We start from the raw sequence: 18,377 nt of genomic DNA on the forward strand, positions 1-18,377 counted from the left end.
CACATTCCCAGCTCTTGCTTCCTGCTGAATACAGTGGTCCTGATCTAGGTACAACTGACCTTTCAATGGTACTAAAATCATAAGGCCTTCTTGTCCAACATCAAAAATTATCCTTCTATTGTTTATATCATGGACCACCCCTCTAGTCAATATATCCTGATTCTGTTATTTTAATGCAGAGAGAGAATAATTTGTCCTTTCCTCTCCAGTGTCCCATGATATATTTTAGAAATTTTCCACTGATACTTTTAATATGCCAAATGAATACTCCCCCCCCACACACACACCCCTTCCCTTATATAGGTCCTACATCCTGACTGCTTTCTCAGCCATTTTATAAATGTGTGGAAAGAGCCTCTATTCCTGAGTGTGGCTTAGGTGAATATTGGCCAGCCAACACATGGCCCTTAGTGTGTCATTGCTTATATAACTCATTTGTAAAGATAGGTCAGTGAAGGATTGGTCTCCACCATCCATTTTCCCCCTCTTTGTGGTTATAGAAAAAATGGATCTCAATTAATAGTTGCTTTTGTCCTGGTAAGAGAATTCCTTTTTCTTATAAGGACCCTATGAACAGGAACAGGAGGAAGTGGAAGGAGGTCAGTTGTCTGTTCCCTGTTACAGGTCCTTAATCTGTAAAAGCACAAGCAGCTGATCACTTCAGGTCATCCACTCCTAGTCCTTTCACCCTCCTGCCCTCTTTCAGTTTCTGTGGCACGCTAGGTTGTCCCTGCCACCCTAGTAGCTTCCCTTTACTCTCCCAAAGAGCCTCCTCACACCAAGTTCCCTTTACGCCAAGTGTCCCCATCACACATGCCCAGACTCTCTTTCCCTAACATTGCTCAAACATTCTGCCTTAGACTCTCAGCTAGCCGTACACGCCCTGTGTGTGTCTCTGTAACACAGAAACACACACTCACAAGCCCACGGATAATGTGCACGCTCGTCCTGGACCCGCTTTTCTCTCGCTCCAACACGCACACACAAACTGTTTCACATCGTTGAATGGAAAGGGGCGGAGGGTGGGGGGCGGAATCTTCAAGGACTCCTGAGCTCAATGTCACGCGCAGAAGGAGTCCGGAGAAAGTGTTGAGAGGAGGAAGGGAGGGAGCAAAAGAAAAGGAGAAGGGCTCTTTTCTACCAGCAGAGGGCAGTGAAAGGGAAGGCAGCGACAAGCGAGCGAGGCAGCCCAAGCAGCAGCCCAAGTGAGGCAGGCGGGAGAGAGGCAAGAGCCTGGGCTCTCCGAACGGTTAGCTTCCATCAGCAGCCAGAGCAGCAGCACAAACGCCGCGGCGGCGGCGGCGGCGGCGGCAGCGGCGGCGGCGGCGGCGAGAGCCAGACGGGGAGCCCTAGCGAGCAGGGGCAGCGAGCCTTGGCTCCCTTCTGACTTCACTTCTTCTGTCTTCCCCTTTGGCGAGCCTGGAGCTCCGCTCCCCCACCGACCACGTCCTCCAAGCATGGACGGCGCTGGGAAGCCCAACTCCTCGTCCAGCAGCCGGGACGACGGCAATAGCGTCTTCCCCGTGAAACCCCCCTCCTCGGGGGCTGGGGCCGCTGGGGCCGCGGCAGAGAAGAACCTGGGTAGCCCCCCGGGGGGCGGCGGCGGGGGCAGCACCAAAGAGCATGGCAACTCCGTGTGCTTCAAGGTGGACGGGGGCAGCAGCGGCAGCGCGGGCGCCGGCGGCGAGGAGCCGGTGGTGGGCTTTGAGGATGCCGAGGGACCCCGGCGGCAGTACGGCTTCATGCAAAGGCAATTCACCTCCATGCTGCAGCCGGGCGTCAACAAATTCTCCCTCCGCATGTTCGGCAGTCAGAAGGCGGTGGAGAAGGAGCAGGAAAGGGTTAAAACTGCAGGTTTCTGGATTATCCACCCTTATAGTGATTTCAGGTGAGGGGGCGGGGGTCCGGTCCTTGCCCCACCTTCCCTCAAATCCGTTTCCTCTCTCTTGGGAGGGAGGCCCCCCACCCCCACTCCCGGGATTGGGCTGGGGGCTGGCTGCGGGGTGGGGTAGTGGTGTAGGCTGCTGCCATAGCTGGGAGTGCCTCACTTCTGTTCAACTAGTTTTTAGCAAGTCTGGGATAGATATCACTTCAATCTTGCCCAACTGTTAGAGGAGCAGTCTGGTCTCCTTCCCTCCGACTTTAGAGAGGAAGAGAAAGCACGGCGGAAGCAGGGAAAGTTTTACCTGTAGAAGATGCAAAGTGCTGAGCTTGGGGCAAGAGAGATGCCTAGGGCACCTAAGATCGCTCAACATCCCCCTGAGGCTCTTTTCTTATGATACTTTCTTCTCAAAAATAAATCCTGATTCCCACTCTCCACCTCCCCCCCCCTCACCCCCCGCCCGCCAGGGAGAGAATAGGGGACTAAGAAAAGAATTTGCGTTTACAGGAGAAGTATGGTGGTAAAATGAAGAATGAGGCACCATACTTCTAAAGGTCTTGTTGGTCCTCCCTGCAGATCTCCTATATTTTATATATGTTCATGTGCACAAGATATCTTGCCACTGACTCCCTTTAAGATAGTGTGTGATATGATGAAGGTAAGAAACATTTAGACATTCCCTGGCTTTAGCTTTCAAGAAAATCCAGAACCCAGACTAAGGCTGAGCTCCTCCAGGCTCCGTGAGAGCGTGTCAAGAAGCCCCAGGCTCAGATTAAGTTCCCCTGGCAGGAAAAGGGGGCGTTTCCAAAGTCCCCCTAGTGAAACAGAGCAACACCCTTATTTGACCTTGACTACAAATCTGGCTCAACTTAAGATATCTTGTTCTCTGTTTTCCCCAGGTTACTTAACTTAAGTTAAAACTGGGGAGAGAGGAGAGGGAAAGGCGAAGATTGTTATACACTTCTGCCAGTGTAGAATTCAAGCCAAGGACAATATTCCTGGTCTTGGCATTGTAGAAATGTTCTCTTTACTTGTCCGCCTGGAGATTGTCTAGCGAAGGTCGTGAAACAAGATCCTCTTATTAGTGTGCACATACTCTGCAGCCACTTAGATTAGCTTCTGAATGCACTGTTGGTTTTTCCATTTAATAATGAAAGCTGTTAAAGGAAAAAAAAAACCGTAATTTTAAGTCTGTGTGTAGAGGAGCGCGAATAGTTCTCTGATTTTAAGTGTCAGCATCTTTCTCTTTTGGTAGGCAGGAGATTAAAAACATCTCCACCCAGATCTGTTGATTGTAAATGTAAGTAGTTTGTTTTTAATAACTAGTTTGTGGGAAGAGACACTAAGTGTGTTACCTTAGCATCTTTGTAAGTTTTTAAAAAAGACAGTCACTTGAGCTGTGGGTGGAAAAAAAAGGAAAAGAATTTTACATTTTAGCCTAAACAGGAGCTGTCCACAGTTCTGAATGGTAGTAGCTGTGGAAAATTCGGTCCACTGCCAAGCACAACCTTGGGGTATCTGCCCTTGCCTTCCCGGAAATTTGCAGCATCTCAGAAATTAGTAACACCTTTTATCTACATGTAAAGATATGAGCTCATGTGTGTGTTTTTCTGAGACTGATTTTGGAAAGGAGGGAGATGAGTCTGTAGAAGGCATTGTTGGGACCCATTAACCTTTATGTTAGAGTTCATTAATAATAGTTTGCTTAGAAGGATTCTCACTTTAAGTAGGCTAAAAAAAAACACATCATAGAGATATACTTCTTGAGTCAAACTTGGAAATGTACCTTCCCCAGAGAGAAAAGGATTATAATATTTTGTTCACAAAAGGATACTGAAAAACAAAATATTATCTTCCCTTTCATTAAAATGTAAGTCAATTTTTACATATTTGTGCTTTTAAAAATGGAAACGGTTCCAATACAGTCTGAGTAGCAATAATAAAAATTAATACATATATAGCCTGCATATTTATATACAAATATGCACATAAGCATATTGAAGTTTTGAGTGAATAAAGAACAAAACTTTCAAAGTGATAACATACTAAAACCCAGATAAGCCCAGCAGGTGTCTGAGACTAGACATGTTTTCTGTGAAGGAATGATATACTTAAAATTTGAGGGTTACCAAAGCTTTTTTTTTTTTTTAATGTTGAGATTTTTTCTTTCCTTTCTAATTTGTACTGAAATGTCTGCTACAATAGGTACCTTTTCCAAAACAACAATGGCACCAACTTTTCCTGAAGTAAATGGATTAAGAGTATGCCTTTATTATAACTCACTTTCAGAGAATCGGCATCTAGCTGTGGAAAGAATCAATATAATAAGACTTTTGGGTTAGGCAGTTTCTCTTGAATAAATAGAAAAACATGATTTTCTGTGGATTTATATTAAGTAAATGATCATTACTATTAAGATACCAGCTGAACATATTTGATATTGTTTTAGGTTATAATACAGTTACTTAATAAAAATAGCTTAAGGTACAATTGCTTATTTATGCTTATTTGAAATATAAAATTCACATACTATTTTACTACATTCTTCCAAAATATTGACAGTGGTCTCTCTCTTTTTTTTTGTCAAACAATGTAGATAGTTTACTTTTTAATCCTCCTCCTAAAATAATCAATACTTGTGATATACACTAATGCACAATTAATTTTTAGAATTGTAGCACCAGTTATTTAAAAGAGAAAAGTTGTGTAAATCTTTAATACAAGATTAAAGTATTAAATTATAAGGCCTTCTTCCCATTACTTTCTATTCTTTAGTAATAAATAAAACTCTTAGAAAAAAGAATTAATGTGGTTCCTTGAATGCTTAACTTAATATCATGAACTAATTTAGACACTGAGAATAATAAAGTTTAACAAGTCAATTATCTTGCCAGTGAGGGCTGATGAGGCATAAAGAGCATGCCCTTGGATTTTTGCGTCCCATTTAAATGACAGTCACCCTCACTTTTAATGCACTGTTTGTGTGCCATGGCCCCCCTTGATCCAGGATATACTGCAGAAAAGTAATATGGACAATTGTATACTTAAAGAGTCAACACTGCCCATTTTGATTGAGGTTTTTGCCATTCATGTATCTGACGTACTTCTACCTGTGACAAGGGGGGGGTGAGGATATAGTTGTGTACATACTGTTAAGTGGGAGTAGCTAGTTTTTTTCTCTACAACTGTAGAATGTGAGAGTGCTACTGCTAGGTCTGACAGGTGATCCTTTCCAATAAAAAAGTAGGACAGAAGAGACTCTATTTTTTCCTCCATAAATATCAGACTATGATGATAGTACCTCCTACCCCCAATCCAAATGAAAAGGAAGATTCAAATTGGGCTTCTATGATAATACGTAACTAGACAAAAACTAGAAAATGTTGTCTGAAGTCTAAATGTTTTATTTACAACAATCTAACAGATGATTAATCAGCTGAAATGTTCATTTTGTAGTTGTTTTTGTACATTAGGATATATTGTATTTAAATTCTCTAAATCTCATCCATCCTGAATTGTTATGACAGATACTCTGACATTTTAAATGGATTACAACATTTATACAAATAAATTTGGTTTTGAGCATTGCTTATTCTCTAGTGACTCTGTGATGGCCCCTGTCATTTCTGGTATGCCCATTACTATCTTGGATAGCTCATAGATATATTAATTTAAAAACTTTTTGAATTCTATCATGCTGACAAATTGTGTTCTGATAAGGTAGGTAGACTGATGTCATAACAGTTTTTTTCCAGTGCCTTTCATTAACTAGTGTGAACTCTGGTGTGAAAAGCTCATTGTGTACTACATAAACACTCCAGAGGCTATGATTCACTTCCTGATGCATGTTGCCACCATTTCTGGCACTCTGATTGTGTGTTGTATTGCGGCCAATCCTGTCTTAGTGTAGGAGTTCTTTACCACTGGTGTGTGTATCGGGGAAGGGAAGTTCCACCTGTATTACGCAGCTCAGCCATAAAGGGACTACTTTTTTTTTTCCAGGAGCCTCTCACAAGAAAACAATTCAACCTTCTGGGGTTTAAGGTCTAATTAGCCAACTGTTATATTGTCTTTGCACTGAATGCACACAGATAATTTTCTGGAATACTTCCTTTCATTCACCATCCAGATTGACTATGGAAGCCTGCAGAAGTTTTTATCTTCCCATGATTTAAATATTCCTATTCATAATTTGAATGAGTGCTAAAGGTCATTTCCTCTATTGGCAGTACAAGAACAATAATGGATTATGTATTTAGCTCAATTAAACTAAAATGCTCAGTGGAGGATATAGGGTTTGTATTTGTTCATAGCTAAGAGATTGTGATAGTGAATCTCAAGGGTATGATATACTAGTTAAAACTTGCTAAATGGCATAAATTCTGTCACTCTATACTAAATGATTACTTTTAAAGTGACAGTTCATTTTTTTAGGAGTACTTTAAAATATCTTTTTTTTCCTGGTCAAATTTTTCACCAACAGGTGTCTCTCCTTTAAAAAGATGGGGAGAATTGGATAAAATGGAGTCTCATCACAAGATTACATTTAAAAAGGTAGAACTTTGTCATATATAAATTTTTATTTCAAAAATGAAAATTTTAAAGTAATCTCTAATGTATTGGTAGAAAGTATTTTATTTTTTGATGCATATTTACTTGATTACGAACATCATAGCACTTTTCAGTTGGAAGGGCACTTAGAGATTATCTAGGCTAAGTGTTTTGATTCTGGAAAATATTTTGATATTTTTATCTCAATGTAATTGGTTTTCTTTATAATACCGTATATTTGATTAGATACATTTAATATATCTTTCAGAAAAGGATGAGCTTCATTATACTGTCAAAGAATCTACAACAAAAAAAAGTTTAGAAATATTGATCTGCTCCAATGTCTTCACTGTATAGGGTGAAGAAACTGAGCCCTGGACAGGTGAAGAATATTGGCATAATTAAATTCCTCTGCCAATATTCTCCTTTATTAGATATGAAAATCTTTCTGACTTCTCTAGTACTTAGAAATAAGAGTTATTACTACTATTAAGTTTGGAAAATGGAAGCATTTGTAATAATAAAGATTATGTCAGGTTATTAACAAAAAAGAGAGAGAACTGAATAGGTTCTGTAGCATTCACTTTTACTCTAAGTTCAGAAATAAATAAATAGCAATATATAAAAGGTGGACATCATATATATTTAATGGACACATTTAAGGGTAAAGAAGGAAAATAAAAACTGCATGTACTAAGAAACAAAATTATTTTGAGTTGTGCTTCAATTTCACTTCTAAAAATAAATTTTGTAGAAACAGTTTGGTTCATAGCCTACCATTAGGTGATCAGAGACTCAGAGAAAAATTTCATTTTCTCACTTATATTCTGGGAGATTCTATCTTGTACTATGCAAAACTTCATAGGCCCTGAAATTCATTCAAGTATTTTTCTCTTCCATTTCTGCTACCTGTAAAAAACATCCTAGTACTTTCAGGGGAACTCTGGGTAATTATCTAATGCTGTTGTCTTGTCTCAGGTATATATCTAAAAATGAGACCCAGCTGAAGGTTGACTTAATACACTCAAATCAAAGAAGATTGAGCAGTTATCTAGTTAATTTGGGCAATGGGAAAGAGGAAAAGGGGGGGAAACTAACATAGACTTCTCTGTTCAAATTCATCATATTTTCCAGACCTCCTCTCTTTTACATTTATCACTTCAGTGCTTGTGGGCTCATATTTTTAGAACTGTGAGAAATATTAGAGGTCATCAAGTCCAGTCACCTCATTTTACAGATAAGGAAACTGAGGCCCAGAAAAGATATGACTTGACCAGATTCACATAGCTAGTAAGAATGTGAGGTAGGATTTGAATTGAAATCTCATGAATTAGCTTATCAAAATTATGAAAACTTGTATGCAATATGTATAGAAATATACACAAAGCTAGCTATGAGGAACTAACATTAGTAATAATATACAAGTTATGATTCTAAAACAATTAGGCTGTTTGATTATTTGATTATTAGTCTCATTTGTCAGGGTCAAGTCACATTTCAGGAGTACTAACTCTGGGCTAGACTTAGAACAGAGTTCTAGTCCCTGTGCTTCTTCAGACTAGCTTTGTGACCTTGGGGAAATTACTCATCCTCTTAGATTCTCAATTTGCTTATTCTGAGTATAGGGATAATAATACCTAATTGCTTCTTACCTCACGTGGCTGCTGTTAGGAAAATGGAAATAACATATCAAGCAGTTGAGGCTCCCTAGAGGAAAGACATAGGATAAATTCAAGCTGTTTGTGTAATACATGAGAAAGACAAGAAGCCTGTATCATTTAAAAATGCAAATGCCTTGTGAATATTGCCAAAAAGAAACACAGGATAAAATTAACAGTGCTTGTTCAAGAAGAGAGCAATCTTGATCATTAGAACAAAATACATTCTGACTTCTGAAATTTGACATAGTCCATTTAAAAAAAAATACTGGATCAATCTATAGTACATGGTGACAGAAAAACAAACAAACAAAAACCTGGCCATATCATCTTGAAAACTCGGTGTCAATCTAGATGTCAATGCCATTTCTTTCCCTCCAACTCTATTCAACAAATATTTCTTAATGGCATTGTGCCAAGAACTAGAGATACAAAGAAGAGACTAAACAGCCTCAGACCTTGAGGAGTTAGAATCTAGAAGCATCAAAGTGGAGTGGATAGAGTAGCAACCTGGCATCAGGATGACCTACCTAAATTTCCATATTGTCTCAAATGCTTCAAAGTGCTATAACTGAACAAATCTTTTACATACTTTGAGCTTCATCTGTAAAATGAGGTTTATAATACAAGAGATTCAAATTAGGGCAAATGAAGAATTCTTATGAAATGAGGCATTCATACTAATGTTTTCATTGTCCTAGAATCAAATATAATATTAAATATTGAATAGTAAGAATTTGAATACACATGGTCAGTTCAAGGGATTCATTATATTACTAATGGGGACTTGGGTAGTCCCCAGTAGTTATAATTTTAATATATTAAAAAGCTTTTTAAATGTTAAATCATTATATAAATGAGAATCATTATTATTTAAGCGACAGGAAAAATAAACAAAGAAACAAACCCTCACACATAATCAACAGATACCTTAACTACAGTGTAAGGCATTTATGTTTCGGACTTTCCATGCCACCTAAGATAAAACATTCATCCAGCTAATTCATTATATGTATGTGAATCTTTTCTTACTACTCTATCTACAAAATGTATTTATGGCCTTAATCTTGTTTTTGAAGTATTAAAATATTAAACATTCAAAAATAATTTCAAACAAAAATTAAATGGAGTTAATTTTATATTGTTTGAGAACTAATCTAGATATATTTTGAAATACTCATCCTTGAGTTTAGCTAGGTCATAATAATTTTTTGCTTTTCGTCATAGCGTTTCTCCAAGACATTCTAAAGAGTCATAGAGACTTGTGATCTGTATTGCTAATAATGGTATCTACTCTGATGAAATCTCAGTTTCTTGGAGCATTGGAGTATATTTTAATCTAAAAATTTTATCTCTTCCTGTTTACAATCTTTTTTTTTAACAAAAATCTTTGTTTTATCCAAGTTCTATTTTAATTCACTGATGTAGAGATATTGCTCATTGTTAAAGAAGTAATATTCCTAAGTAGGATAGGAGCTACATCAAGTGTTCTTATATTTATTCAAAATTTATTAATTCATTAGGTTTTAATATGAGAGTCATGTGTTGTCTAATTCCATAATATGTACTTCAAACAGATAAATTTACTTTCTCCTCATTAACCTGATAGAACACATAGTATGAGGGAAATTGATTTGGAAATGGAGTTAGGATATCTGGGTTCTAGTAACAATTTCCTTACTAGCTGTGTTATCTTAGGAAAGTAACTTAATCTTTCTGTTTTTCATCAATAAAATGAAATTAATTATACTTACTGTGATTAACTCACATGCCTAATGAAATAATCACTAGAAAAATACCTTATAAACTAGAATTTGAAGTATGTGGTAAGTAGTAAATTTGGAAAAGGAAATTTTAAGACATTATGCAAATTTAAGAAATTATGAAAATTCAACATAATGGTATACTGTGTAGTCTGCAGGAAATACTATGCTACCTTTTGCAGAATTTTCTGGCCTTTTCTTTAGAAATTGGATTTACCAAAATGATGTTTTTGGAGGTAGGGGAGACATAGAGAGGAAAGGTTAAATATAAAGGAAAAATCCAGTAGAAGCTTGTAAGTAAAGATTGAATTTTTCTTGAATAAGTCAGTGACTGAAGGACAAATATTAGAGAGGGTACATCAACACCACTTAATTGAACATATGCTGGCTACCTTCTTGTCCAAGACATAGTTAAGGGATACAGAGATAAATAAGAAATAGTTCCCAATCTTATAGATCTTATAATCTATTAAGAAGAGTTTGCAGTCCAATATTTGAGAAATATTCCCTCTTATTTCTTTTTTAAAAATACTCTTATATAAACTTCAATACTGTGTATTGGCTCCAAGGCAGAAGAGTGGTAAGGCCTAGGCAATGGGGGTTAAGTGACTTGCCCAGGGTCACATAGCTGGGAAGTGTCTGAGGCCAAATTTGAACTTAGAACATTCCTCTCTAGTTCTGGCTCTCAATCCACTGAGCTACCCAGCTGTCCACCTCTTTTTTCTTTTTGCAACTGATCATAAAAATTAGGAGTAATTGAGGAGTCAATATTTTGTTTGGAAGCAGCAAGGTGGTACATTATGGACCTGGAGTCAGGAAGACTCTTTTTCCTGAGTTCAAATCTGGACTCAAACTCTTATAATGTCCCAGGGCAAGTCATTAAACTGTGTTTGTCTTTATTTCTTTATCCATAAAATGAGATGGAGAAGGAAATGGCAAACTGTGTCAGAATCTGCCAAGAAAACCCCTAATGGTGTCATGAATAGTCAGACAAGACTGAATAAGGACTGAACAATAATAGAGTTTTTGGTTGATATTTGGACAAAAAAATTTAGATAAAAGTTCCGAAATACACAATAGGTAACTCATGATTATGGCTTTAGGCATATATTCACTAGCATAGGTTTCCAACAATTCTTTATTGTTTCAGTGCACCTATAAACTTACTGACATGTATTTTTATAAGAATTGTATAGCTTAGACCTACACATTGCCTTTTATTCTATTCAATTTTTGTCTTTGCCTCTTAATGAATTCTCCCTGGGTGGGAGAAGATGTATCTTCATAACCTATTGGTAGCCTTCCTTAAGGTTTCTTGATATTTTGCCTATAACAATTAGACATTTTCCATCAAATAAACCTTGCTCTCATCTTACATTCTTTTCTGGTTAAAACATTTCTTGGATAACATCCTTCATACTATTTATTTTACATAATCCTTCATAGTTTAAAAAGAATTTTTTAATCCTTACCTTCTGTCTTAGAAGAATCGGTATTGTGTATTGGTTCCAAGGCAAAAGAATGGTAAGAGCTAGGCAATGGGGATAAAGTGACTCGCCCAGTTTCACACAGCTAGAAAGTGTACAAGGCCAGATTCAAACCCAGGACTTCCAGTCTCTGGGCCTGACTCTCAGTTCACTGAGCCATCCAGCTACCCCCTTCATTGTTGATATATTGCAACTTATTAATGATTAAAGGATTACATAAAACAGAATTATTTTTGTTTATAGCATCTGAAATTACATAGCTTTTTAGAATTTGGATATGAAAAGAAACTTAGATCATTTGGTTAAATGGTATCATTTTACAGGGGATAGGGACAGAAAGGTTAAGTAATTTTTTTTATAACCACAGAGTTCCTTAGCTGATTTTCCTGAGTCAAGTCCTTATTCTGGAATTATATCATTATATGATCATGTTTTTCTTCTTGGGATGTCATATTAAATTTGTCTTTGAAGTAGGAATCTTTCATATAATATTATTTGGGGAAGACCCTTTCAAAATAACTTTTCAAGCATCTTCCAAATAAATGAATTTCTATAAGTAGTAATTTATTGCCCTTGCCTGAAGTACTTGAGTCCCATTAAAATTCAAATTCCTTTAAGATGATTAGTATTATAAGCTATCAGTTAGTTACATGTTTTAGTGAAAATGAATTGATAGGTTTTTAGGGATACTATGAGAATAGAGAGTGTTTAAGAAGGCTGAATGAGACCCATTGAGAGGAGAAACACAAAAGGACTACACAATTTTTTTCAAGGGCTGTTTGGTTATATGTTAAAAAAGTTAAAGAGCAAAATAATGTTTCTAGAGATATTCAATTCTGGATCACATTAAGAAGATTTTTTTTTAATAAAAGTCATGGGGGGGGGGACAGCTGGGTAGCTTAGTGGATTGAGAGCCAGGCCTAGAGACAGGAGGTCCTAGGTTCAAATCCGGCCTCAGACACTTCCCAGCTGTGTGACCCTGGGCAAGTCACTTGACCCCCATTGCCTACCCTTACCAATCTTCCACCTGTAAGTCAATACACAGAAGTTAAGGGTTTAAAATAAAAAAAAAGTTAAAAAAAAAGTCATGGGCCTAAGGAGATTCCTTTGTATTTAAAACGTAGGACTAGAAGAAAATAGTCTATAGCCCTTGTTTATGTCTGTTAGTAAAAAGAGAAAAATGAAGCAAGAACTATCTAAAGAGAAAAAGGTTAATTATTTTATTAAGAGAAAATACAAAATATTTTAATATAAATTAATATTTCTAAAACTTAATATTAAGAAAAATACTAGTAATTCATTTTAAATTCTCTATCAGTTTATACACATGTGGGTCCTTTTGTAAAAAGAATGAAGTAATTTGTGGTCTTTATGGACATGGGCAAACTGGAAACACCAACTTACTTATTTGCTTTTTAATCTAGGAAATGAGAAATACAAACTGACTGATCTCCATACCTGTGAAAAGATCCATTTAGATGCTGAAACATTCAGCTAATCAGTTTTGTTTTTCCAGTTTGAGGTCAAGTGTCTAGTTTGACTCTTTCATCCTTCCCTCCAGAAAATAGACTCAATAGCAAAATATCCTGTAGGTAAAAACCTAATACATACAACTTTGTAACAAGTGGTTGTTTTTTGTTTGTTTTTTTTTTTTGGTTTTTTACCTTACAATTATGCATGCATTTGAGAACATTGATGCCTTTTGGTTTCTTGAGGCTGGAAAAAAAAGAAATTATTTTTGGGAGGCATCAAATTGATTCTTTTCCTATGAGAGATTTTAGGAGTTAGAATATGTTACTGTGGATACTTTGTGCTGTATCTCATCTCCAGAAAGCTACAAGACTTTCATTGCTTTAGGGAAATTAATGTTGTCATCAGTAGAGTAAAGTGAAAGGGATTGTTCTATTTCTAATGGCAATAGAATGAAGAAAAATTACATGATTTTCAAATATGGCATTGTCTAATTTGTTTTTTCCATCTTGGTTTGGCAAATTATCTTCCCTGGTTTTCAATACTATGCAAGTTTACAATTCTGTTTTATAATGAAGAAGAAATTTATAGACCATCTCCAGGTATAATTAAGGAAAAGCCTACATTTTCAGAGACAAGTGTATCATTTTTAAATGTAACTGTAAACTATCCAAGACATGCTTTTTTGCCCCTCACCTCCATCCGAAACAATTCATTGGTAAACCTGCTAATAGCAGAACAGTAAAAGGAAAACACTGATAAAAGTTGTGCCCAAATAAAAGATTGTCATATAAAATTAATGGAAAGGATAAGAGATAAAGTTGACCTTGACATAAATAATTCTTAATCCATTAATAATGGCTATTAACAATAACCAAGATTACAATTTTTAGGAGAAAAGATATGGTCCTTGGCTAAATTGTATTTTAAACCTTCCATCTCTAGACTTTGAAGGCAATGAAAAGTGATATGCATAGCTCATAAAAACATATTTTCTGAAAATGTTGCATTTTTATGTTCCTGGGAAAGAAAATAATTCATTAAGGGCATGTGACTTTTACACATACAAACACACACATACATACATATATGTGTATGTACATATATATAATATTCCCCTTTAGTTTGCCTATAAACATGCAATTAATAAATATGTATTAAGAAAACAGTGTGCATTATTTTCCTGGGGTTATTCTATGCTTGGTAATGTAAACTGTGCTTCCTCTCAGAGAGATTATATTCTATTGGGTAGAAACATTTATAATGATAAATACATTTATATGTGTATATACATGTTTGCATGTGTATATGCAACATAATACCAGGTAATTTGGGGACGGAAAGAGCAAAAATTAACTTGGGAGGTATGGATCAAAAAAGGCTTTGTGTGGGAGGTGGCATTTGAGCTGAGCTCTGAAGGATGCTATGAATTTCAAAATGTGGCAGTGAGGAGGGACAGTATCCTATGCTTGAGGTACAGCCTGTTCAAGGGCATGGGGATGGTGGGAGTTGAAATGCCATGTATGAGGAACATTAAGTAATTTCATTGGGCTGGAGTATATAATCTTGAGAGTGAATAAAAAAATCTGCAAAGATAGGTTGATGTGAGATTGTGAAGATCCTTAAATACAGAATCTATTTTATTTTAGAGGTTTGTCATGCTTTTAAAGAAATTAAATCTGTGTCTACTCTAGAAGGATAGGTTTTTGTAGATTTTAATTTGAATCTGTATCGGCTAGCTATGTCCAGCAGAATTTACAATTTGTTTGTGTTACCCTGGGAGGAAAAATATTTTTTAAACAATTTAAATCAAAGCTGAGCTAATTTATTAAAACATGGAATTTCTATAATATTCTTTATATATATTTCTTTTCCCCTTTGTTCCTCTCCCTCCCTCTCTTATTTGCTTCATCCTCTCCTCCCTCACTTCCTCTCTTCCTGCTTTCTTTCTTTCCTTCCTTCTTCCCTTCATTTATTTCTTCTTTCCTCCCTCCCTGAATTCCTCCCTTCCTTCTTTTATTTTTTTTGATCATTAAACTGATGGAGATTCTCCTAGATACTAACATATAAAATTGGTGGGTGGAGGAGGCTGGGGTGAGAAAAAGAAAAAAAAAAGCTCTTAACCTACTTTGGCATCTTTAATTTTTAACTTTATCATACTTGTTAATTGCCTGGATGTCCTTTAACCATCTATTTCCATGATTCTTTCCCAGAGGCTTGGTTTAATTTTAAAAAGTGCAGTGTATTCAGCCCTAATTATTAGAGAGCTCATTGTAGGCAAATAACAGGAGAGAGCAAAGACCACAAGGCATGCTTGAATCAGTGTCCTGGATACCACAAGGACTCTGCTGGAAACACTGTGGGGTATTTGGGAATAGGAAATTAATCTGTATAAGGTGTGGTAAAAAAGTCAGTGGCATTTGAAAGGGATTTTCTTTGCTGGAACCAGGATTTTACTGAATCATAGGATTTTTTTTTCAGTTTTTAAGATCTGGGTTCCTGTAAGTTTGCATTTCTGTTTCTCTTGTCAAGTGTCTCGACAGGCTTGCAATTTAACTATACCCAACATTGTTGAACTCACACAGATTCAAATACCTGTCACAAGTCAGTACTTAGACAAAAGGCACTTGTAAAAAAAAGGCACCAGAAAATAGTTATATTACTTCTCTTCAGTTAGAATCAAGTTTTAGGGTGTTATAATATTTCACAAAAATATGTCATCCCCTTTGCCTAAAAATCATTGCCATCTGTTTGCACTGAAAAACTGCCTACTTGACTGTGTTAAACTTTTGCAATAATCTGATTGGATTTTTCACCAATGAAGACTTGTCAGCCCATATTTTTATGGGTGTCATAGGCAGTCTTCCGATAAGCAGAGTGTGGACAGGACTTCTGGTCAAGTGTCTCTATATTCAACCACAAAGAAGAATGGCAATCCTGTCAATTATCTTCTGCAGGTCCAATGATCATGCAAGTTAGGTCACAAAGCTATTAATTATCTTGCTACACTAGAGCTTAGAACATGCATTTTTGTGTTAACCTCTCTCTTAAAGAGGCATAGGCATATTTTCTTTTTATGAAGGTCTTGATTAGAAAATAATTGTTCTAGTGGCTGTGAATTCTACTGTACTGATCAAAGAGTGATTGCAGGTCGAAACTGAGAAGGAATTGGCTGAACTTGTTTCTTCTACTTCTTTACTTCTTATTTATTTTTTAACTCCTCGCCAATCTGGCTTCAGGAACTATCATTTGATTGAAACTGATTTGTCCAAGTTTCTAAATGTTGTAACCTCAAGGTTGTTTTTGATTCTTCTCCCTGCTTTTTCACTTTCTTAGTTTTGTCATTTCTATCCTCATAATTCCTCTCAGGTCCAGCTCTTCTTTGTACACACCATCACTGCCCTAATTGTGACTCTCCTCATCTCCTGTCTTGCTATTTCAGAAGCCTCCAAATTACTCTTTCTGCTTCTAGTCTGTTTTCTCTAAACCATCCTCCACACAACTGCTAAAATAAGTTTCCTAATATAAAGGTTTGACCAGATCATGTTTTTGGCCAAATATCTTCGACTGCTTTCTATGAAGTTTCAGATAAAATTCACCCCTAGACTGGTATTTAAAGCCTTCAACAATCTGGCCTCATCCTACATTTTCAAATTTATTTTCATATTACTTCTATTCACACATTATGTTTCAGACAAATTGGGCTGCTAGTATAACTCAGTATCCCCAATGCTTCTCTGTGACTTTGCACAGGTTGTCTGTTCCATATGTCTGGAAATGTTATCTTTTTTTAGTTTAAATTTATTTGTTACATTAAATTTCTCATGTGACTCCTTTCCTCCCTCCCTCCTCACACTAGAGAAAGCATTATTTGACTTACATGTGCGTACAAATATATATATATATATATTTGTATACATATATATATACATATATATGGAGAGAGAGAGAGAGAGAGAGAGAGGGAGAGCTTGTTCTTATTTATTAATTCTTTATCTCCCTTATCTTCATTCAGGGCTCAAGTGAACTTCCATTTCTTTCCTAATTTCCCCCAATTGTTAGTATTCTCTCCCTTAAAATTCTTTATAATTCTTAGGATTCTAAAATCTTAGATTTGGAGCTAGAAAGTAATATAAAGATCACATAATCCAATCCCTTTATTTTACAAAGGAGAAAACTCAGACTCAGAAAAAAAAGTGACTTGCCAAAGAAAATGAGGTCCTTGAACAAAGGAAGTACATCAGTTTTGTCTCTGTCACCAAAACCTGGCATAATGTATATACTCACAGAATAAATGTTGAATTGAATCACCCAGAATTATACATTTAGATAATAATCCAAACTTCATTCCTTTCATCCCAAATCCAGGGATATATTCACTGTACCACATTCATATCTTAATTTCCTTATATGTGTACATTTGGAACAGTGCTGCTAGAAGATAAGGTCCTATACTAATATGCCTTGCTAGACCATTGATACCTGTAATATTATGAAGAAAGAATAATAATGATAGAACAGAAATATTTGGGCTCAGAGGTTCTAGGAGAGAAATTCAAATTGAGTAATGTCCATTCATGAAAACACCTTTATTGCATATCTACCCATGATAGAAAAAAGATGATAATAACAATAATAGCATTTATATTGTGTTTTAAGATTTGAAAAGCATTTATGTATACATAAACATGTATGTATGGATATAGTACCTTTCTTACACATACATATATTTAAACATTTTATGAATGAATAAAACTGGCCTCCTTGCTCTTCTTTGCACAAGATACTCCATCTCTCACTCTTGATATTTTCTCTGGTCATCTCCCATGGCTGAAATGCTCTCCTTCCTAGTATCCTTCCTGGCTTCCCTGGCTTTTTTCAATTGCTAATTAAAATCCTAACTTCTACAGAAAGGATTTCCTAATGTGTGCATTCCTTCTGTTGATTATTTTTAACTTGTCCTGCATATAACTTGTTTGTATATAGTTATTGATATCCTGTTATCCTCTTTAGATGATGAGTTCCTTGATAACTGGGGTCATCTTTTGCTTTTTTTTCCTTTTGTATCCCCATCACTGAGTATAACTCCTAATACATTATTAACAAATAATGCTTATTAACTGATCATCACAACTCTCAACTCCATATGGTAGTTATAATTATTATACCCATTTTATAGATAAGGAAAATGAGGTGGATTCAAGTTAAGTAACTTGTTCAAAATTGTAAAGCTAGTGAATATCTGAGGTAGGAATCCAATTCAGATATTCTTGAATTCATGTCCCATATTTTACCTTCTGTGCCACCTCATTCAAATAATTTTCTGAAGAATTCAGTTAAAAATTCTCTTTTACCTCAGTAGCCCAAGTACTTCAGGTGAAAGTGAGGAGTGTGAGGGCTAGGTAGTTGTAACTGTGTAGTTGGGTGGCTTCTCACATACCAGGAATAAAGTTTTAAAAATGTTAAACAGGCATGAATGATTTTTTAAAAATTTAAACATTTATTAATATTCATTTTTAACATGGTTACATGATATATGCTCCTACTTTCCCCTTCACCCCCCTAC

At 36.1% G+C, this 18,377-nt stretch overlaps 1 protein-coding gene across 1 annotated transcript in view; it reads left to right on the forward strand.

The window, feature by feature from the left end:
- Nucleotides 1-1,457: 1,457 nt before the first annotated feature.
- The window catches only part of HCN1 (hyperpolarization activated cyclic nucleotide gated potassium channel 1), a 641,980-nt gene continuing 625,060 nt past the window's right edge, over nucleotides 1,458-18,377 (forward strand). Inside the window, exon 1 of the mRNA XM_044657751.1 lies at nucleotides 1,458-1,888. Within this exon, the coding sequence (XP_044513686.1) occupies nucleotides 1,458-1,888 (431 nt within the window). The remainder of the gene's footprint in view (nucleotides 1,889-18,377) is intronic.

The sequence above is a fragment of the Gracilinanus agilis genome, chromosome 1, assembly GCF_016433145.1.
Source record: "Gracilinanus agilis isolate LMUSP501 chromosome 1, AgileGrace, whole genome shotgun sequence".
Taxonomy (NCBI): Eukaryota; Metazoa; Chordata; class Mammalia; order Didelphimorphia; family Didelphidae; genus Gracilinanus; species Gracilinanus agilis.